This window comes from Magnolia sinica, chromosome 7 (assembly GCF_029962835.1).
Source record: "Magnolia sinica isolate HGM2019 chromosome 7, MsV1, whole genome shotgun sequence".
NCBI classification, from domain to species: domain Eukaryota; kingdom Viridiplantae; phylum Streptophyta; class Magnoliopsida; order Magnoliales; family Magnoliaceae; genus Magnolia; species Magnolia sinica.
In genome coordinates, this window is record NC_080579.1 from 77,089,444 (window position 1) to 77,112,037 (window position 22,594).

Here is a 22,594-nt window from a genome sequence, read left to right on the forward strand (position 1 = left end):
ATTTGAAATTTCATTGGTAGATAATAAAAACGAATTTACAATCGTTTAAATAGTGATACCAAACCTTGGAAGAAATTTCATAATCAAACTCCAACTCAAACTCCCTAAAATTCGTAATTTACTATAAATAGTAAATTTACTATTTATAGTGTCCTATTTGGCTTAACCATGTTATTCTTGTAATTTTTCTAAGCACTTTTCATGTTGGACACGGCTCCTAAAGCTCAAAGGATGAAGAGTTATAATCAAACCAAACTTACTATAAATAATCAAAATGGAAATAAAATGGATTTTTGACCGTCAATCTGATGGAATCTCGCAAATTCGGCGTGGGCAACCTGGCTATGCCGGGTTGGCTGGCTAAAGTAGCTTCTCCTACCCCAAAATCATATAAGGTACGTCGAGCAACTCATTCCGGTTTGTGAGAGATATGCCTGTTGTAAGGTTCTGATGGTCCGGATCACCTCCACCTCCGATTGGGCCTTTTCTGGTCCATCTTGGACATGAAAGCGTCCTCGACCCACTCTACATCAGATTCTTAGGTATAAATTTTCATTTCTTTCTCTTTACTCGATTTGATACAAAGGGCTTGCATCCCTCACATCTTCTATTGAGTATATAAGCTTCTTACTATTTTCGAGGGATCTCTTTCAATGACAGTGTAATTTGAAACTTTTATTAATTACCAAGATGATCAGTGCTAAGCATGTTTCCACATCTATCGTCACTGGAACAAATCTAAGCCTCTCAGGTTTGAACTATGCTATGATTCTTCTCATTATCGCAATACCTTAGGGCTTTGCAGTAACTCTCATTTGGATTGACCCTTATCCCGTCAACTAGGTATGTCAGTTCATGCATCCACCTACATGGTATGTCAAAATGGTTACGTAGTGGCTGTAATCGTAATGGTGGTAACTGTTACGTGTTACGGGGCCAAAACGGCTGTAACGGCTATTACAGAAACAAATGTAACATAACAGCCCTGTAACGGGGTTGACATAGATTTTTATTTTTTTAAAAAGAGAGGCCATCAGCCCATTTCGTTACAGTAATGGCGATGGTTGTTACAGCCACCGTTACTATCATGGAATACCTTGGCACCTACTACCTCACACCTTTGAGCTGTCCAGAGGATTAAAAGGCACCACTAATCTTGGGTGTTATGTTCAACCCTATACTACCGCTTTGTTGCACAGTCCTTATAACTAGGTTATGCTTCGGCTTCAAATCATGCATTGGACTTGCGCTCCTGCTTCCTTGCTATTTCTACTTGCTAAGATTGTGGTTGAGATAAATCATGAAGGTGTCACTTGTAAAAGATTATCACTTCTCATTTTCTTTTTCTTCCAAATTTTATTTCTAATAGTTGGAAAACATGCAGTTTTTCAGGAGGTTCCACTCTGCATATGTAGATGCTGTTTCGAATCCATTTCATGTTCCGGGAAAGAAGATAACCTCCAAAGCTTTTGCTGAAAGGGTCAGTACCATCGTCAAGTCTTTCGGCTCTAATGCAACTACATGAAGAGGCATTTCCTCTGTTAGGTTCGTATAAGATTCCCAATTGAGAAGTGTGATTTTTTCTTTTCTTTTCTTTCATTGGGATTGGTTTTTATTTTCCTTTTCTTTCAAAGGGTTACATCAAACACTGAATTGGAAGAGAAGGCAATTTAGTTTATCCAAACGAATTTGTAATGTGCACCTCTTCGCCAGTCTTTGGATCTTCGTGCGTGGGTGAACGTGAGTTGGGTTGTCCTGTCCTGGTCCTAGCCTAGGTTGCTTTCGGCTTGATCTGGGCGAACCTTAAGGACTGCAGTCCGGGCTGCGGGTGGAGTTGCTTGGCTAGCAGGATAAGGTTTGCTTGGACTGTGATGCTGAGCTAGTGGGCCATGTTGGACTTGGGCAGGTATTTATTTCACGGGCTGGTCTTGGACAAGCTTCGACTGTCTCCAGCCCAGCCAATTTCGGCTCCTGAACTGAGCTGTGTGAATGCCATGTGTAAAGTAGATGGCTCCCTTTACTTGCCCAGATCTCGCATGCACTCACATGCATGCGCATGGTACATGTGCTGCGAGGACCCTCTCCACATCAAACATGCCTGTTACTAGTAATAATGCTAAAAACACAAAAAATAGACTAAAATTTCTCCACCCTTCTTTTATTTTGTTCAGGTTTCTTGAGTCTGGTTTCATATCTTGTGCCAGTGGTAGGCCATGGTTCAATGCGAAACTGTTGATATCCTGATGAACGGCCCATGCATTAAAAATTGAAGATCATTGACATAGTCTCTTGCCTTTCTTTGGTTGAATGTGGAAGATTGGTGTATTTTCTTTCTTAACAAGTCTATTTGGTGCCACGGATTCTTAGGATTTTCTAATGTAGGAGATTTTTGTTGTGCTAAGCCCATCCATGGTGGGGCCTTTTAATATGAGTGGTTTGAATTGCTAAATGATGGGTCCCACTGCATCCACATCATGCAGGGCCCAGCAATATCCCAGTACCACCACTGAGCATTCCTCGCAAATATTGAAGAGTATTTGTGGCTCACATTCAGCTTGACAATTTGATGGTCCCGATCATTCTTTAAGTTTGATTAATGGATCATAACCAGTTCAAAATAGTGCTTGGATGAACAATGTCTGGTTTAGGTGATCCAAAACCATGTATATAATGGCTCCATTTTGGGACAGGGAATGCTCGAGAAAATTATCTTTAGTTGGAAGATCCAAACCCTTTGATCAGTGGTCTACAACTTCACAGTCAAGAAAATGAAAAAAATAAAATAAAAATGAATAAGGCCAGAAATTCAATGGCTACATTGTTCTAGCATAGTTTGGCAGCGTGGATTGGGGGTATCGGAATCCAGAGGTCGTTTGGCAGCACGGACAAAGATATTCTTCTTTTTGCTCATTTTAAGGGGGTGTTTGGATCTCAAGTCACTTAAGGATAAGCTACTTATGCCTTAAGTAGCTTATCTTGATTTCTACTTATTAAATTGAAGTGATTAAGTAATTTTAAATTTTTAAAAAAACTACTTATAATTGATCTTAAACCAAACTTATCTCAAACAAGGTACTCATCTACTGCTGCAAGTAGAAAATGTATTTTATTTGGTGGTATCCAAATGTGCCCTAAAAGGCAAATCCCTCTAATGTTGATGATATGCTTCCTTTTTTTGCTCATTTTTAAAGGCCGGAGGGTCACACGTATAATCTATTGTACATGCAACATTGATGATATCCCAAAACAATCAAATTATTGACTGCATCACTAAAATTAGATCAATAGAATGGCATGAGCATTCCAAACATTGGCCATGTTAATCAATGGTTAAAAAATATGCTTAGACCGGTGGTTGTGATCTTATGCTTGTGGCCCATCCGAGGCTTGGAATTTTATCATCTTTGGCAAAAACATATATTTCAATGGGCTTATTACAATCATTGTGTCAAACATCATAACTCTTACACTAATTAGGGATATTAAAAGTTATTTAGTAATCAAATTCAATGCATTGCTATTTTTGGATTTTAGTGCGTTCTGAATGCATGTTGGAAGGATTTGGAATCACCTTGATTGGAAATGTGAGGTATTTGAAATACAAGCTTCCAAACGGGCCCTAAGATACTTTAGAGGTGGCCTCCATCCATGATGAGTTCAATCACCTCAATGGCTCTGCTCACCTATCCAGGGCAGCACTTGTACAAACAGGTCCATGTAATTTCTCCATCTACGCTAGGGCTGTACATTGAGCCAAGTCTAGTCGAGGTGGGCCAAGCTTGGCTTGACTCGTCCATGCTCTCCTCGAGCTCGAGCTTACCATTAGAGCTTGGTTTGTTTGCTAAACCTTTCGAGTTGAGTTGGTGGATCGAGAGGAGGCGAGCTTACCTCGAGTCAAGTCGAACCTGCTCCCAACCCACACCCAACTCGAGAGAGAGAGAGAGAGAGAGAGAGAGAGAGAGAGAGAGAGAGAGGAAATGGTAAGAAAAGGACGAATGTATAGAGTAGTGTTTAAGTTTTATTTTTTTAATATATATGTAAAATATTCGAGTCGAGCCGAGTTTGAGCTTCGAGTCAAGTTAAGATCCACTATGATCGAACTCAAACGAGCTAGGTCATATAAAGCTTGGCTCGCCTCGGATCTTCATTCAAGCCGAGTCAAGTCGAGCTAGATTGAGTCGAGCCCAGCGAGCATTTCGAGCTAGCTTGGCTTGTGTACAACCCTAATCAACGCCAAACTACCCTCCCACCAACACAACACAAACACAAAATCTCCATTTAAAAAACAACAACGTAATCTCTCTCCCTTCCATTACTTCCATAATATAAAACAGTTACAAGAACATCTGGAGAACTGCAACCACCAATGCAGTTCACATGACCAGAGATTTGAAAGAAGATTACACACTACAATTACTTAATAACTCTCAAAACAGAAAAAAAAAAAAAAGACTCATCATCTCTTCTGCAACCCACACTCACCCAAACAACAATCCACATAAAACCAGGTATGCACTATAGAATTGAATTGCATTTGTTACTCTATGTAGAAATAGACAAATTGCAATTGCCTTATCTTTCAAGTTGGACTTAAAGAAACATAACTGCGATTTTGAGGGCTACACCTCAATCGCGAATGCTGCAGAAAGCACCATTATATATTGAATGTTTGCAATCCAATTCACTTGGGCATCCAAACACAGCCTAGTAGAGAGTAGAGCCACCTTCAATTCCCTGGCACCCCTTCTTCCTCGTCCTCGTAGTCTCCTTCATCGTCAGCCGTCGCATCCTGATATTGCTGATACTCTGAAACAAGATCATTCATGTTACTCTCGGCTTCCGTGAACTCCATCTCATCCATCCCCTCTCCAGTATACCAATGCAAGAATGCCTTCCGACGGAACATGGCAGTGAACTGCTCGCTCACCCGCCGGAACATTTCCTGTATTGACGTGGAGTTCCCGACAAACGTGGAAGCCATAGAAAGACCCCGCGGTGGTATGTCGCACACACTCGATTTCACGTTGTTCGGGATCCACTCGACAAAGTAGGACGAGTTCTTGTTCTGGACGTTGATCATCTGCTCATCGACTTCTTTCGTGCTCATCTTGCCACGGAACATGGCTGATGCCGTGAGGTAGCGGCCGTGGCGGGGGTCTGCTGCACACATCATGTTCTTGGCGTCCCACATCTGCTGGGTGAGCTCGGGGACGGTGAGGGCACGGTACTGCTGGGAACCACGGGATGTGAGGGGGGCGAAACCGACCATGAAGAAATGGAGGCGGGGGAAGGGAATGAGGTTGACAGCGAGCTTTCGGAGGTCAGAGTTGAGCTGACCCGGGAAGCGGAGGCAGCATGTCACTCCACTCATGGTCGCAGAGATAAGATGATTCAAGTCACCGACTGAAAGAATGAGCAAATGGAAGGACCGTATCAGAGATCATGATGCTATAGGAAATTTCTCAAAAGTGAAAGAGTTTCAATATAAACTCCAAAATAAATTAAGGGTGTGTTTGGATGCACAAATAAATTGGATTGCAAACATCCAGTTCAATCAACAAGGAAAAAAATCAAATTGAAATGACGAACTTACTACTCATCAGGAGAAAGTAGCATTAAATTGCAGGTCTAACTTGAAAACGAGGTATTGAATTCCTAATATGAATACTAAAGGAAGTACAATTTGATCATTTACACGTGTTTGGCTTGGGCACAAGGAAAAGAACACGTGATTTTGGGATTTCTACTCTTAGTAAAAATTGCTAAATTTCCAAAATGACATTCTTGTGGTTATGAAGGAGAACTTTCTTTCCAATGCAAACATATAAGAGCCCCATTTCATGATTTTTCGAAATTCGACTAAAAGAACAGAAATTCCAGAATCACAAAGTATTTTTCTTCCGTCATGAAATGACTGAAAGCCAAACACAACCTTGACCAATTATCATGATCCAATTCAGTAGCGTGACCAAACAAGGCCTAAATTCAGTTGAATTAATGAAAAACTGAGAAACAAGAAGCAACTGCTTAAGATAAGTAAGAGTGTGTTTGGATGTTCTCCAAACTGCTGGCAAGTTCGATACTCTAGGAGAATGGATGGTTCTGTTTCACCATGTTTTCAGGCCAGCAATGAAAATCAGAAACACTTTAAGGGGAAACAATTTTTCTGTCTTTCCAATGACCAAGCCAGTATCTGATGAGTTTCAGTTCCTATCTTTAACTCACACAGTAGGAAATCATCCCACCTGCCTTTATGGGCACATCCATATGTGGCATAACTTATGAAAAAAAGAAGAAGCTATTTCTGAAATCTATAACCTCACTTAATTTATGGGTTATGCAGCATACATGTTGCATGTACTGTGATTGGAGTGTTGATCTGGTGGGCCACCAAATGGATGATCTAAAGACCAAAAATTGCAGTGATTGAACCAACTCTAACCATACAGTTTTGAATTTTTCCTGTTGAATATGGACAATTGCTCTGATTTTGGACTGGTCATCTAAACTTCAGGCTGGTGATCAGATAGCCATCACAGTCCCATCCCCTTGATTTTTGTGGAATAAGTCCCATGGGAGCTTGGATAAGGCTCAGATGATGATGATGATGATGATGGTGATGATGGCGCATGCACATGGGATGGTAGCAATCATCTTTCTCTCTCAAGCCACCCATACAAAATGAGAAAGTAGCTAAATCTACTGCTAATCATATAACTAAAGTTAAAATATGGAAGTAGCTAACCTACCTATTACCATATCACAAAAATAACAATAGGAAGGTAGCTAATCTACACCTAATCATATCTCTCAGATTTTAAATAATAAGTAGCTAATCGAGCCACTATCATATTGCTCAAATTACAATAAAAAACTAATCTAATCATGTCACTAAAATTTAAACCAATTAAACAATAAAATGCCTCTTTGCTAATGAATCGCTTTGTACAATGAACAGAAACTGAGGGTGCAGTTGTACCATTTGTTTTTTTTTTTATCGAACATCCGTAATAGAGTGGAATGGTGGAACAAGATTCATGTAACCAACCCTAATTAGTTGGGATAAGGCTTGGATGGTGATGATGGATGTGGACCACTGTGGGCCTACTTGTTCAACCCTTTGTGAGTGGGCCACACATATATGAGCTCTGTCCAAGAGTCCTTTGTGGGAAAGGTCACCTGGATTTGTACACTACTTGAACATGAGGAATTTCCTTCTGTGGAAAGATTCCCCATCCTACCACAACTCTCCCTCTCCTCTTTCTACAATGAGTGCTTTCTCTCACTAAACCCTATGAAAAAAGTGAGAGCCCACACATAAGAGGGAGAAAATGAAGAGAGAAAAATACAACAGAGGGACAAGGACTCGGTACTGGTCCATGCTCTCTGGGCCCCACCATGATGCATGCATTTTATTCACACAGTCCATCCATTTTGCCAGCTCATTTTAGGGCATGAGAGCAAAAATGAGGCAGATCAAAGCTCAGGTGGATTCCACCAGTGGAAATAGTGCTGACTTAATGCCCACCATTAAAGATTTCTTGGGTGCCACAAAAGTATGGGATCAAGCTGATATTTGTGTTTTCCCTTCATCCAGGTCTGTGTAACCTAATCAAGAGTTTTGATGGCAAATAAATATTACAGTGAGCCCTACAAAGTTTTCAATGGCGGGAATTCAATCACCACTATTTCTTGTCGTATGGTCCGCCTAAGAGTTGGATCTTCCACATTTTTGGGCTCATGTCATAAAATGAACTGGAAAAATGGATGGACGGCGTGGATAGAGTACACGCATCATATTAGGGAATATAAATCTGCTTCCACTATGTTTTGCATAGATAAGAATGATGATGATGATGAATATAACCATCCAATTGTGACTCCATCTAGTTAGTACAGTTGAGGGTTTTGTTCCATGTTGATATATACTTTGAGGAGCAGATAGACTATGAAATTACACGCATATATCTAAGTTATTTATCAGTGATTAGATTTTCTATGAGTGGCATTTGTATGAAATTAAGATGATTATCAAACAGGTCCCACCCTTTACATGTATTGGACAATCATAATCCTTCATCTGGAGAACTTCTTATGGCAAATAGATGGAGTAGAAAATCCTCCATCGATCATCATTTTTTCCCCCTAAAAATCCTCCAAACGAAAGGTTAGAATTGTTCAATTGTTATGAGTTTGTCCTATGGCCCATCCATGGAAAGTCCCACAGATTTGATGGTTCTAGCTTTTCTCTTGGGGGGATGGTAATGGCTTACAGCTTGGTGTGCTGAGCTTGAGAGTCCTGAAGCAGATGTCGTAGAGCGCTTCGTTGTCCAAGACCATGCACTCGTCGGCATTCTCAACTAGCTGATGAACGGAGAGAGTAGCATTGTAGGGCTCGACGACGGTGTCAGAGACCTTTGGAGAGGGAAAGACAGAGAAGGTTAACATCATTCGATCTGGGTATTCTTCTCTGATCTTAGAGATGAGAAGAGTGCCCATTCCAGAGCCGGTCCCGCCACCGAGAGAATGACAGACTTGGAAGCCTGTGGTGGATGGGAATCAAACAGAAGTACTATCAATTAGAAGATCCAAATGCAGCTGCAATTCCATTGTAAAGAAAAAAATATATATATAAAAGAACAGCCAAAAACAGGGGAAGAAATCAAACATAAGTACTATAAATTAGAAGAACATAACTCCCAAATTGGAATATAGAATCAACACAAAAACCCAAAAAGGATTAAAGAAAGAAAGAAAAAAAAAAAAAAACCCAAAAGTCAAAATCCAACAAAATAATTTCAAAGAAACGATCTGGTGTTCTCATAGCAGTGTAAGATACAGAGTTCCTAGTTGCATCAAGACATTTCAGCTGTGGACTTGATCAATCGGGACCGTCCATCAGGTCCAACACACTTCATGGATTGGACACGCGAAAGCATAGAAAAAGATCAAAACCTCAATTAATTTAAAATAATTCCCAACATAGAGGCGAAAAAAGTCCATTTAAAAAAAAAAAAAAAAAAAAAAAAAACCAAATACAATCCATTCTCAAAATTCGAAATCAAAACTTCTGAACAACAACACCAAAATCCCCCAAAACCAATAAAATATAGCATAAAAATCCAAACAATCGGAAAAAATATATATATAAATCAAAATCCAAGAAACCCAATAAAATATCAATCGACTCGAATCCAAACCCCCAAAAAAAAGCAAAATCAAACAAAATCCAAATCAAGAAAAAGCTTCAAAACCTTGCAAGCAATCGCAATTCTCCGCCTCCTTCCTCACGACATCAAGAACCGAATCGATAAGCTCTGCTCCCTCCGTATAATGCCCCTTAGCCCAGTTATTCCCTGCCCCCGACTGCCCGAAGACGAAATTATCAGGCCGGAAAATCTGCCCATACGGCCCCGTCCGTACACTGTCCATCGTCCCGGGCTCAAGATCCATCAGCACGGCCCGTGGAACGAACCGCCCGCAGCTCGCCTCGTTGTAGTAGACATTCACCCTCTCGAGCTGCAGCTCAGAGCTTCCCATGTATCGACCGGTCGGATCGATGCCGTGCTCGTCGCAGACGACTTCCCAGAACTTCGATCCGATCTGATTCCCACATTGCCCTCCTTGGATGTGGAGAATTTCACGCATTTTGGCCTGTGGAAAGGGTAGGCACCAGGGGCAAAATGGGAAGAGATAATATCTTCCTTCTTCTGTAACTGCTGAAAGGCTTTGGAGATGAAGATGAAAGGATATATGTTTATATATACAAGTTCTTGGATGATCCGACGGTGAGGATTGATTCTAAAGTTATGTCGTGTGACTTGGTTGTCCTCGCTTTCCCGCTAAGATGGACGGTGGTGATTCGGTTGGATTTTATAATTGGACGGGTTGGATTTGTTTGGATGGGTGCGAGCTCGAATGTCAATTATCGGGTGGTTTGTAATGGCGGGAACGTGCCACGTGGCAGCGTCATGCCGGTTTGAAAAAGAGCAGAATGGTCTGCCACGCTTGTTTTATGCGCTACGTAAAAAACGCTAGATGTTTTGGGAATATCATGTTATATATGCAAAATCCAGTCCGTTCATAAGGATATAATCATAATTTTAACCGTAAATACAAAATATTTATGATATTAAATACTTATATGGGCCACACCAATTGGAATAATATAAAATTACTCACAAAATCTACAAGTTTATGAGGGGAGTTCACATGAATTTTATATCACGACTATTTTCTAAATTCATTTAATCCTTTATTTTCACATCTGATGAACGGTTTTGATTAAAGATATACACCAAGTTGGCCCCCACAAACAAACCTATGGTTAGCATCCCATATTCATCGTTCCCTGTTGTGTGGTCCACCGAAATTTTTTTTTTTATGGTAATTACTATCGAAGATATAACCTGATAGACGGAGTAGGTTTTACAACAAAAAAAATGGTGGATGGATATCGCTTGATTGTTTTACGCGCTGCGCAGACGTGGTCTTGCAGATGATTAAGCTCCGTCCGAAGCCGGCGTAACAGGACGTCTATCTGCCGTTGAAAAGTATGAAGTGAACTCGCGCGAGTGAACCTTGCAAATGAACTTTCTCGGGTAATCGTCCACACACGTGCAAGATCATACCCGTTGATCAAAATCGAGTACGTTAACTGTTATTTCATGGGCCAAAAATGGAAAGTTTTCTATCACATTTTTTTTTTCATTTAATAATGTTCTGTATAATTGTGGAGTAAGAGTTTTATGGTTTAGATTAAGTTTTCCCTTATTCCAAGTGTGCAATTTCTCTGAGATGAGTATCAACCATCATACTCTAACAGAGTATCAAAGTTATTTTTAGTTTTTTCTCATGATCTATCTGTCTGTGGGGCTCGACACGAAACATATCCAATGTGATCGGACTCCGTGGGGCCACAGTGATGTATTTTTCTTATCCATACCGTCCATCCATTTTCCAGATTATTTTAGATAATAACCTCAAAATTGAAGCATAACACAGCTCAAGTGGACCACACCACAAGGAACGGTTGGGAGAATGACTTCAACGGTTGAAATCTTCCTAGGCCCACCATGATGTTTATTTGCCATCTGACCTGTTCATAAGGTCACACGGACATGGATGAAGGGAAAAGATAAATACTTTATCCAAAACTTCTGTGGCTCCCAAAAAAATTTCAGCAGTAGGCGTTTAATCCCCTTGTTTCCTGTTGTGTGGTCCTTTTAAGCTTTGGATAGCTTCAATTTGGCCTCCTAATCTAAAGTGATCTGAAAAAACGGATGGACGGCGTGGATAGAACACATGCCTTACGGTGGGCCCTACAGAGTCTGGTCATCATGGATATGTGTGGTGTTGGGTCGCCACCCAATCCACGAATTATTATTTTCGTATTAGAATGTTAATGGCAGACGCCCCAACTTTAAGCGCCAAAGGAAAACGCACATCACATGCCAATTAGACATTATTCAATAAAATCCATGACGTTCATCAAAAGATTCCTTTATAGTTCGTGTTTTCTACTGAAAATCTCAGGATATTCTCCATACTATGTGGGCCATGTTTATACTTTCAATTTGAACCGTTGATTATATTTCTTGGTATAAATGTGGACCAGGTATAAATGAATCAAGAGATTTTAAATTATATAAAAATCCACCGTGGGTTCCACCCTAAGAACGTCTCAGATGCTAATCAAATGCGATACATGATCAGGAACTTGCGTTTGTTATTGGCGCTTGAAGATGTCGCATATGGGAGTATCACTCCTTATTACTCTATTGTTCGCCGGTCAATTTGCAGGCGGGAGGTTGGGATTCGATTTGGATGTTATCCCATAATAACCCAACTAATGTTAGGGAGTTATTTTATACTCTGGCTGCGTATGACTCAAGATACGCATGCACTTAGAAATAGTACACGTGGCATATATTAACTAAAATTAAACCGACTAAGTTGTGAAACTCACTGTGACTAAGTTACCTTCGAAAAATCAGAATGTTTGGATAATACTAACCTCTGACTCATGGACACTTATTTGTGGAAATAAGACCATTGGATATTTGTTATTTTTAATTGTCTGGTAAATGTTCACCAATCTAATAATCAGATAAGCTTAGTTTTTTTTTTTTTTTTTTTTTTTAAAATTATATATCTAAAGTGGCGCCCAAAATTTGGACGGTTTCATTTTAATTATTTACATTCAATGTTTGTAATACGTAAGTAATTTTTGAAATGTCTAAGTATCATCTATTACAGTCAGCCAGAGTATCAACATTTCTCATTAAGGGGGACTTGTGGAACATGTGGAGAGGATTAAGTGTTACCAATACGATGGGGCCCACTTTAATGATGTGTTGTATATCCATGCTGTCCATCCCTTTTTACATCCCATTTTAGAATGTGTTCCTAAAAATTAAGTAGATCCCAATCTCATATGGACCACACCACAGGAAAGAGTGGTGATTGAACGCCTACCATTAAAAATTTCCTAGGGCCCATATTAATGCCGAAGGTAATGTTTCTTTTCCATCCAACCCGTTGATAAGGTCAACCAGATCTGGATGAAGCGAAAACATAAATATCAACATGATCTAAAACTTTTGTGACCCACAAAGAGCTTCTAATGGTCATTCACCCCTCTTTCCAGTGGTGTGGTCCACCTGAGATATGGACCTGCTTAAGTTTTGGGTTGAAGTTCTAAATTCATACCGGAAAATGGATGGGCAGCACGGATATACAGAAAATTCATCAAGGTGGGCCCCACACGGTAGAGGTAAGTTGATAACACATAATCCGCTCCCTTAGGTGACGTGGTGACAAGTGGCAAATACCCATCATTTCGGGCCCACTAATCAGAGACCACTAGCAAAGGACGTTGAAATTTATTTTTCAATGAATTTTGGACAATTTCCTGGTAGGAATAATGACAATGATGGGAAAGTCCATCCACGGTCCGAATGACATCTTTGAAGATGCAGGAAATGACCGCAGTTAAAAGCTCCAAAGAATGATATTTTAGGTCTCCAGCATATTTCATGCTAGTCTGTCCACCTAACCGTTGAAAATTGAAGATGGGGTCCAATTATCACTATCAAAACTAGGTGGGAAAAATGCAGAGGAGGTGTGAATCTTCTAAATATAAGGTCTTTATATGCTTTCTTGTGTTGAGTATCAAGGGCCAAAACATCCTTATTACCTACCCATCTATCATACCAATGGTCCAATCTGTACAAGGATTGAGTGTACAGTTTTAGAATATGCATGTAATAGCAAAGGCTACATAGGTTTTTAGTTATAGAACATAATAATGCAATTGAAAATAATATCATTGCAAAATCTAATGATGCAGAATTTTATTTAAAAAATATATAAATCAACTCATAAGTTAAATAAAAATAAAGATGATTTTTCCGTATAATCTATTTAAAATCACAAACCAAGAAAAAGATTCCGAATCTAAGAGAAGTAAAAGACCTATACATGACCCAACATATAACTGTGTCATATTTCTCTATATTTATAATAGAAGGAAGTAGAGATGAAACAAAAGACAAATGTAAACGATTATCCGATCACACATAAAGAAGCAATGAAATTCTATAATACCCCGTTTTGAAATAAGGATATTAATAATGAAATAGATTCAATAATGAGTAAAACATAGAAAGTCATGGATTTATCCCTAGGATCAAAATACATAGGTTATAAATGAATATATACAAGCAAGGTGAAAATAAATGGTACAATGGAAAAAATTCAAAATAAGGTTAGCGGCTAAATGCTTATGATAAGAAGAATGAATAGACTCGTTGAAATCTAATTTAGTATATATGTGTATGGGGATACTCTAACTTAAATCTAGCCATTGTGAGTAGTTTTTATTCATTGATCAAGCAATCTAACCGTTGATTTTTAAGATGAACCATCACATCATTATGAAATCTGTCCTAAACATGATTTAGCCTTTAAGACCCGATCATCAACTAATCTCAATGATAGATCATGATTATGATACATAGAAGATTGTTCTATACTAATGAAATCTGATTCTAATGGGGGGAGATACACCACTTATCATTCTTTGTTTTATAAGGACCACATGTACATATTCAACACCAATTCCCAAAGGAATCTATTTCTAGGAACCCGATCAAGACAAATTTTCAGAAAATACTTATTTTGTTCAATTAAACCCCACATCTTCAATTTTGGAACCTAACTCAAAAGATACACTGTCCATCAAATTTTGCATCATATAAAAACCCTCCCAGTGGTGTGAATCAGGTCACAACAAAAAAGGGAATGAAGAAAAGAAACAGAGAGAGAGAGAGAGAGAGAGGAAGTAAGATGAAGTGTAACAACCACTTAATTGCACCAAACCTGAGTCGACTCAGAACTGAGTCCAGTAATGAGTTGATGTAACGCCCTGAAAATTGATTCCCGTGTATCTTACACGGGATCCGAGTTATGTGGTGTTAGACATTGTACTCAAGGCATAACACCTTATAGCTTACATTCATCACATGCATTTACATTCACAAAGGTAACCATTAATGAGAATAAAACTAACCACACCTTAAATCTTATTCTATTTAAACATAAAATTCAACTGAACGGCAAATGCTCACCCACGTAGGAACTTATTATAAAAGTTCATATTTGTTTGCATGAAACGTAATTAAAACTAAACTAAAATTTAGTCAATGTCATTATCCCTCATTACACAAAATAATCCTTTGTAGGGAGGCCATCACCTGTATCTTCGACCAGTACATCATTTGCATCATTGTATGGTTTGAGAGGGTCAACGCCCTACTCATGGTGATGGTTGTCCTTTAAGATTAACAATAATTCTGGTGATTCATCATAATAACAATGTAAGAGTTTCGGTACACCTTATATTTCGCCATTACAAGTGGTATCAATATGCACAACTAATCTACATGAATGCATGTCTAACATAGTATGTGTGGCTCATCATACATAGTGAACACCATACTGTGAATATAATTCATAAAAATATGGCTTGCTCTGTATATCATAACTACGGAGATTCGTCGACGTGTCCAACACTACCATGGATTTACTAACACATCGAGATGGTATAACACATGGATTAGAAGAATTAGGTAACTCGATTTGTTCATATAATGACTAATTGCGACATCCAATCCTAGGAAAATGATGTAACACGTACCCGCAGATCACTTGCATAAATGTGTGTACCTGTAACACCCCGGTTCTCAAGACCCGAGTATACTACTCATTTTCTGAAAACCTGAGTATTAACCGTTAAAGATAACCCAAATTTCACGTATATATTTATTTATTTATTTTCTTTTCAGAGTTAGCAGTTTAGCAAAAGAGAAACAACTCAAAATTTAAAGGAAACTCTGCATACATATTCAAATATACGAGCAATTGCCCATAGGGCTTATACAAACCAATGTATCGATATTAACCAAATACAAGAAATTAACGGTCTAACATATGAAACAGAATATAACGCATCTAAGCTTGAGTTGTACAGTCACACAGCTTCTCTTGAATAAATATAACCATGCATCTTTAATATTTGTGCCCAGCTCCTTATCAATTTGAACTATCAATTTGAACATGAGTATTATTTAAACCACATGTACTACCTGTACGGTTATATATTCAAAGAATGAATGGTCAGCTTGATGTGAATTCTCCCTAAGATTACACACTTGTTCACTACCCCAAGTATAGGGTTGCGATGTAGTAATAATCTCGATAAGACTGAGGTCGAATCCACAGGGACTGAACCTTGTACGTAATCTGAAAGTAACTCGAAGTAGAACTAGAATAAGATGTAATCTAAATTAGAAAAAATTTAAGAGAATAATGGTGAAATCTTAAACTAAAACTTGTAAAATTCAAAGGTGGGAAAACTAGGGTGCCAAGGATCCACTTGTAGAGATCAGAGAGATCTATGCTTAATTCAAGAACACAACTAGGATCAGAGTCTTATCTTCATCCAGTTAGAAGATATAACATTAAAATCCAAATCTGAACTTCTTTTAATTTAGTTTTCAAGATATGAGAGGTATGAGAATTAGAATTGATTCCATCACAAAACCATGCCCACGAGACAAAGCAAACAACATAATTTAACTAATCCACAACAAATTAGAGAGAGTTATGAAAGTTAGGAAGGATTTCATCATCCAATCATGTCCAGAAAACGATGGTGAACAATAGGTTTCCTACGCTCATAATCTTTATAATGAACAGAACATGCTCAGAGCCATCGCAGATCCATTGTAATTTAAGTCACAATAAACCATTAAAGACTAAAAATATTCCATATAATCAAACTATAATAATAATAAAAAAAAAGAGTTTATAAATATGAATCAAAACTGTAGAAAACTCCCCATCACGTTACAAGCTTCACCTCTTAGCCCTAGCTAAGAGGTTTAGCCAGACAAGATCAAGATCAACTAAGATCTCTCAAAGGAAAGACATAAACAAAGCCAATGAAGAAAAGAGAAGAAGAGCTCTTAGCCAATAGCCACCCGCACGTCCTCCTTTCTTTCTCTTTCTTTCTTCCTCTCTTTCTTTCCCACGGCTTCCCTGGATCCACACGTTCTTGGATGGCTTTTCTCTCTCTTCTCTTCTCCTTTATATAGGCAAAAGTAGGGCTTTAGAGAACCTCCTTTACGCAACAAGGGCGGTGGAGAAAACACGGAATGTGGAAGCTCTTTACGCATTCAAAAAAACGCAAGAAGGAAAACGCAACCTGCGTTTGCTGGATTTTTAGGATGACTGTACAGCCTGTCCCTGGTATCTGCCACCTTGGAAATGGTCAGACCCACTTAGGTGAACTTCTGGACGGTTCAGATCAGCTATCCGATCACGCCCATGCTCGTACAATGCTCCATAAGTTCCGGTTTTCCCGGATGTGCGATGGTGCGAAATTTATTGCACTAAGATGCTCGGTGGGCCCCCAGTAATGTTTTTGGATAAATCCACCCTGTTTATTGGATTCCTGGTAAAATTTCAGTCGGAAAGGAGTGGTTTTGATCGAGTTTTGGTGCGGCCCACTATTTCTTTGTTCTCACTGTCCATCTTGGGTATGGATGATATATTCGCCCGATTGCTTGCAGGGGACCAAAAAGAAAGCATAATAAGGGTCGTGACCACCATCCAGAGCAGATGAACGGTCCTGATCTTCCGTTAGGATGATAGGTGGGGCCCATGAGATAATCCATTCGGCCAGCGTCCTTCCACTGGACGCTGGTGCGAAAAGGGACGGATCAACCCGTGTTGATCGAACCGGCTGGTCCAGTGTGGCGCGCATGCTGTGTGCGTTGTGTACACGCACATCACGTGTGTGGTACACTGAGATTTTTATGAGAAATTCACTCCATCCATTCGTTATGTCATCTCATTTAAAGGGTTGAGACCAAAGTTGAAGTATATCCAGATATATCAGGTGGGCTTCAGATAGGTGATTTGAGGGCTGATCTGTCTGTTGGGCCACTTCTACAAATATCCAATGGCTGAATTTCGACGTGTATGGTTAATTTAGGGTCATCAAGCCATATATAAAGTTTCAAACTGAACAGATGGTGGGAACCCTGTGATCTTGCATTCTGGACGATTTTCAGGCCCCTTTGGACCTAATCACTTGATTTCCTCGGATATTTGACGTGTACATTCTTCGATCTCGGTCTCCTAGGATCCGTCCCTTGCCTTGGTGATTTCTGAGCATTAAATCGATGCTTTTAATACCATTTTCAATCCAAACTCTTTAAATTCACCTTGCAACAAAAACACGATTAAAATGAGACGTTAAGCATTATCATGTACATAAAATTAGGTAATAATTGGGGTCTATTATGCAATATTTGACCCTCAACAACACTATCGCAAGTATCTTTTAAACAAGCAGAAATAGTAGTTTATATCACATGAAACATTCGATAAGTCCTGTTGAAATGAATGAATACATGTACATGCCCACAGGTCTGGGGATACACATCTAGCTAGCAAAAAGGTCGCCCATGGATAACTAGCCACCCAGAAAAGACCATGTAATGAGGACATCCAAGGTGAGCTAGCCTCTAGGAAAAGTACTATAAAGTACGCCCTAAGGAGAACTAAACACCTAAAAATGTTCGCATGCCATGAATGCATGATTAGCCCGCTATTTTATTCCAATTACAAACAACCAATTTAAGAAAACTCAAAGGTCACTATGAGGGACTCATCACCTAACATAGGCCGACAGCTCGGAGATAGTGTCATATACCACCATCCTCATGGGACCCCAACATTATGATGTTTAATGATATCATCCTTAACTAGTGGTCAATCATAGTTCAATAAGTGAAACTTACCATTGCAAGGTTATACGAAAATAATCCATCAAGCTACATAGGGCAAGTATTTCATCAAAGCTATAAAGAGCAAACATTCAATCAAAGCCACATATGGAAAATAGTCAATCGAAGACACATAAGGCCAATAGTCCATTCAATAATACAATAAAAAAAGAATTATCCCTAAAATCCACGAAGGTGCAAATAATCTGTAAGATGGTAAGTCCACGATAAAATTTCATTTAATCCGATACACAAAATGACCACTAGTTCGAGTGTCCACTGTAATCACAATCAATCAAGTTACATCCCAAATCTAAATATACATATATAAGAGGAGTTTTCCACTAAATAATGTAGCAATTCAAGTTCATAAACAATCCACAAGAATAAAAGGATATTTAAGCGCAACATGTAAGTGTTTTTACCAAATAAATGTTGAGCATATAATTTGAGGATCAATTCGAGTAACTAACACAAGAAATCATGAAATGGAGATATCAATTATGAGTCACAATTAAAATAGAAACTATCACTTAAGCTAGTATGAAAGCGAAAAGCTAAAGGAGAAAGTTCATCACCTTATGAGTCGAATCACCAACTAATATCGTTAGGAGGTGCATGCGCCCTTCGAATCAAATTATATAATGAGTTAATTCAGTAGCTCGATTCGACTAAAATTGGCTGAACTTGGCCAAATCAACCTAACATTGCCACTTCTTCTTCTGTCTCCTCTCATCTGCCTCTGTTGATGGTTCAACAACAACATCTAAACCATCAAACTCAACCTAACTCGATCCGGACTGGCAACCTACACACGACTCTACTAAGTCAACTCAGCAGAAACCTGATAATGGTTACTCTCTCTCTCTCTCTCTCTCTCTCTCTCTCTCTCTCTTCTTGCATATTCCTCCCATATTTCTTCTAACACAATCCTTGTCTAGCAGGGTAATTGATTAGACAAGACCCACCTGACTAACTCCGCATTGAGTCGAGCTCAAAACTCGACATAGTCCCTAATTTGACTCGCCCCCCACTCTCTTTCTTCTTCTCTTTTTTTCTACTTCCCTTCTTCCCTTTCTCGTGTTTTCTTTATCTCCCTTCCAGTATGTCTAACAGCTTACTGGACTCAGTCAAGCTTGACCTGCTCGCCAAAAACTAGTGAGTTGACTCGGTTTGACTTCTTTATTTCCCTGCCACATCCTTTCTTCCTTCTGCTTCTCTGTTTCTTTTCTTTGTCTTCTTCCCCTCCTCTTCTGAGATGTCCAGATATGTCTAGACTTGACCCGACTATGATAGCAAAATGAGCAACTCGACTCACTCTCGGGACTCACTGCGGCACGTATAACCAACAACCCCAACTCGATCCTCTCTCTCTCTCTCTCTCTCTCTCTCTATATATATATATATATATATATATATCTCACAACCAGACAACTTGACCAGACCTACACCCAACTCACCTAACCCCGACCCATGACTCGTCGAGTCATGCCCAAACTCGACAAGCACTGCAGAGTCACATCAGCGATTTGGACCGCGTCCCTACCTCCTGAACCCTCTCTTGCTCCCTTTTCTCCCTCTTCTTCTTCTTCCTTCTTCTGCTTCACTGCTACTAATATCCAGTACTGGACTCGATGAAACTCGACCCAACTCACAGTGACTCACACCAAGTCGACTGACTCAGTGCAGCAAGGAAGAACGACGCTCCTTACCTCTCTCTAAAACTTTCCATTTTAGAAAGGGTTGCCCCAAAAAGGGTGGTGTTTTATAGGTCATAGTAATCAGTTTCTAGATCCTTCGGGCGTAACTAATCAGGTGATTAATTATGGTTTGGTTGTTTTAATGACAGAGTTTGAGTTGGATAAACTCAAATTCTACTTGCATTGAAGAAATCTAATGATATAATTGGGCTTTTGATACCATGGCCCACATGATGGATGAATCTGATGTGAAAACGGGTCTCATTATGCGAAGATGAGTTTTCAGGTTAAGTGGTGAAGATAAACTTGTCATTAATGGTAGATCATCAATGGATGGTTGATCTTATGATCAACAACGTTTACATTTTAGATAGGTCTCAAAGACCTTGTGGGGCCCATATTTTGGGACAAGGTAATGAAAAACTTAGTGGTTCACAAGATTTTCTCGTGTAGACGATAAATCTGTCGTTAGCGAAATGTCTCGCAATAACTTCAACCAAAGTAAGTGGCTTCTCGATTGCCCTAAAATCAATGGTTGGATTGGGTTGGATTGTTTTGGAAAGGTTTCTAGAAGTAGAAGAATGGTCAGGATTGCACCAGCAAACCAAACAGAAAAGACTCCTTATAACGCCTCTCTTTGGGTAAGAAATCCTAATTCGCATTATTTGAATGGAGGGCTAAGATTTGAGGAGATAAAGGGCTAGGATTGAAGGATGAGATTGCGTACAAATTGCCAGCTCATTGGCATAAAACGGGTTTCCATTTTTGAAAAATCTCTCCGTGTACACATGCCTTCTGCGTTTGAATTTGTGCCCATATATGGGCACACCTTCTCATGAAAGATCCTGGGTTTTGGTTGGGGTCATGCCCTAAACATGATGGACGGTTTGGATCGCCATGGTGGGGCATGGTGGTTTGCCACCATTGTCTTAAACGAACGGTTTTTGCTTATACTCCTGCTCGGTGGGAAACTGAAGAAAGAGAGAAAATTCTCTTATTTTCGGCAAATTGTCGAATCAAAGCTAGTTTGACTTAACTCTTGATTTGGGTGCACTGCAACTGCACACATCTCATATACACACACCACCCATGGTGAGGTCCACATTGGTGCATGGTGCAATCTATACCGCCCATTTGATTCTACTTATCCTATTAGGGCATATGTCTATTTATCAGGCAATTCCAATGCTTAGGCAGGCCATTCTTTTAACTTTCGAGTTCTATTTGTGGATTTCTATAGATCTGGTGGTCGAATTATTCTGAATTTGAACATAAACGGTTAAAAGGGTCCTAAGGACCTTAAGGAATGTTCGAGTGTGATATAGGGGTTGATGTAAAACTTAGGTGGGCCACAACTCCTTGATTTGTTTGATAAACTAACAATCACCTATAATTTAACGGTTGAATTTCACCACGGTCGGTCATTCTATAAATTTATAAATCCTTAATGGCTCTTGGTTCAATCTAAACAATTGATCATGAGTAGATTAGCTGCGTATTATAGTTTATGAGCTGATTTACTATTAGGCTCTTCAGAATGTGATTAACAGTGGATTTTCTTATTCATGCTTCAAAATTTAAGATGGACAGTCGGATTGATTCTAATTGTACACAAGTGGTCCTAGGATTCCAATGGTCCTCCAAGTGGATACTAATAGTTGGATATATAGTCTAAATAGGGTGTTTTCACATTCTAATAGAGTATTGTTCTCCACTCAAGTATGAAGTTAATAACCATCTCGTATTCGTGGCTTTTAGTCTAAGGTGGAGGGTTAGATCCTATCTATTAAGGAAAATGAGCTCCTAAAAATAGGCTTCTTAGTTGGTGTGAAGATCTATTTTGAAAATAGATGGTTGAATGACTTGATTTATGGGCGAAGATTACTCCCAACTGCCAATTCAAGCTACAATGAAGGTGAACATTCAAATAAGTCGAGTTTGTGTTTATTCTAAGCTAGGTCCTCACAGTAACATCTGAGTACTGAAAAGTATGGGGTGTTATAAACTACCCCTCTTAAAGAGAATTCCTTCATTGAAATTCGACACTTATGCCTTAAATGGGAATGAAGACAATCTATTTTTACATGTCTCAACCTTTCACCGCTTTCCCCGTGAAGTATGTTCGTATGAGTAAGTGTTCACACCTTACTATTAGGACTGAGGTTGTTACAATGCCTCCCAAATCTCATCCAGAGCATTCACCACATAACACTCACTATCCATTTAAATCCACTAGTTGAAAGCATCCCCTTCACATCATTGTACTATCTCTTATGAAACCTCAGCATATTTTGTACGTCCATCTAGTTAAGTTTTATGCTGGTTTGTTTTGCAATATCTTCGACAGTTACATTGTACACGTCTCACTTAAATCCATTGTCAACTTTGCGTTCAAGCGCAATTTTCTCTAACATGTTGTTAATAAATACCACATTCATTTCTTTAGTCCATTTAATATTTGAACATCTTGATGATGTTTCTGCTAAGGACTTAAGCTGTTTATCTCGAAGTGACCATTGGGACGGAAGTGCCAGAGAT

The 22,594-nt window shown here is 39.2% G+C and overlaps 2 protein-coding genes across 6 annotated transcripts in view; one reads left to right on the forward strand and one right to left on the reverse strand.

Annotated features, from left to right (window-relative positions):
- LOC131251469 (uncharacterized) overlaps positions 1-10,851 on the forward strand; it is a 66,513-nt gene extending 55,662 nt beyond the window's left edge. The window contains exons 6-7 of one of the 5 annotated variants that reach the window (XM_058252188.1): positions 1,385-1,545; positions 10,485-10,851. In XM_058252188.1, coding sequence (XP_058108171.1) covers positions 1,385-1,525 — 141 coding nt within the window. In that variant the 3' untranslated portion in view covers positions 1,526-1,545; positions 10,485-10,851. Of the gene's footprint in view, positions 1-1,384; positions 1,757-2,171; positions 2,342-10,484 lie in introns of those variants that run through there. The other 4 variants (XM_058252185.1, XM_058252187.1, XM_058252186.1 and 1 more) reach the window with 4 other exon arrangements.
- On the reverse strand, positions 4,564-9,747 carry LOC131251468 (tubulin beta-1 chain-like). The gene is made up of 3 exons (XM_058252183.1): positions 9,255-9,747; positions 8,274-8,543; positions 4,564-5,403 (listed from the first exon to the last, which is right to left on the reverse strand). The coding sequence occupies exons 1-3, from the start codon at positions 9,646-9,648 to the stop codon at positions 4,727-4,729; spliced, it is 1,341 nt and encodes a 446-aa protein (XP_058108166.1). The 5' UTR covers positions 9,649-9,747; the 3' UTR covers positions 4,564-4,726.
- Positions 10,852-22,594: the final 11,743 nt, after the last annotated feature.

What these genes read in the sequence shown, in the direction of transcription:
- LOC131251468 (XM_058252183.1), bottom strand. Translation starts at nt 9,648, where the DNA reads ATGCGTGAAATTCTCCACATCCAAGGAGGGCAATGTGGGAATCAGATC. An exon ending in GAATTGCGATTGCTTGCAAG is followed by an intron (nt 8,544 to 9,254) that starts GTTTTGAAGCTT and finishes CATCCACCACAG; the next exon opens with GCTTCCAAGTCTGTCATTCT. An exon ending in CAAGCTCAGCACACCAAGCT is followed by an intron (nt 5,404 to 8,273) that starts GTAAGCCATTAC and finishes TCATTCTTTCAG; the next exon opens with TCGGTGACTTGAATCATCTT.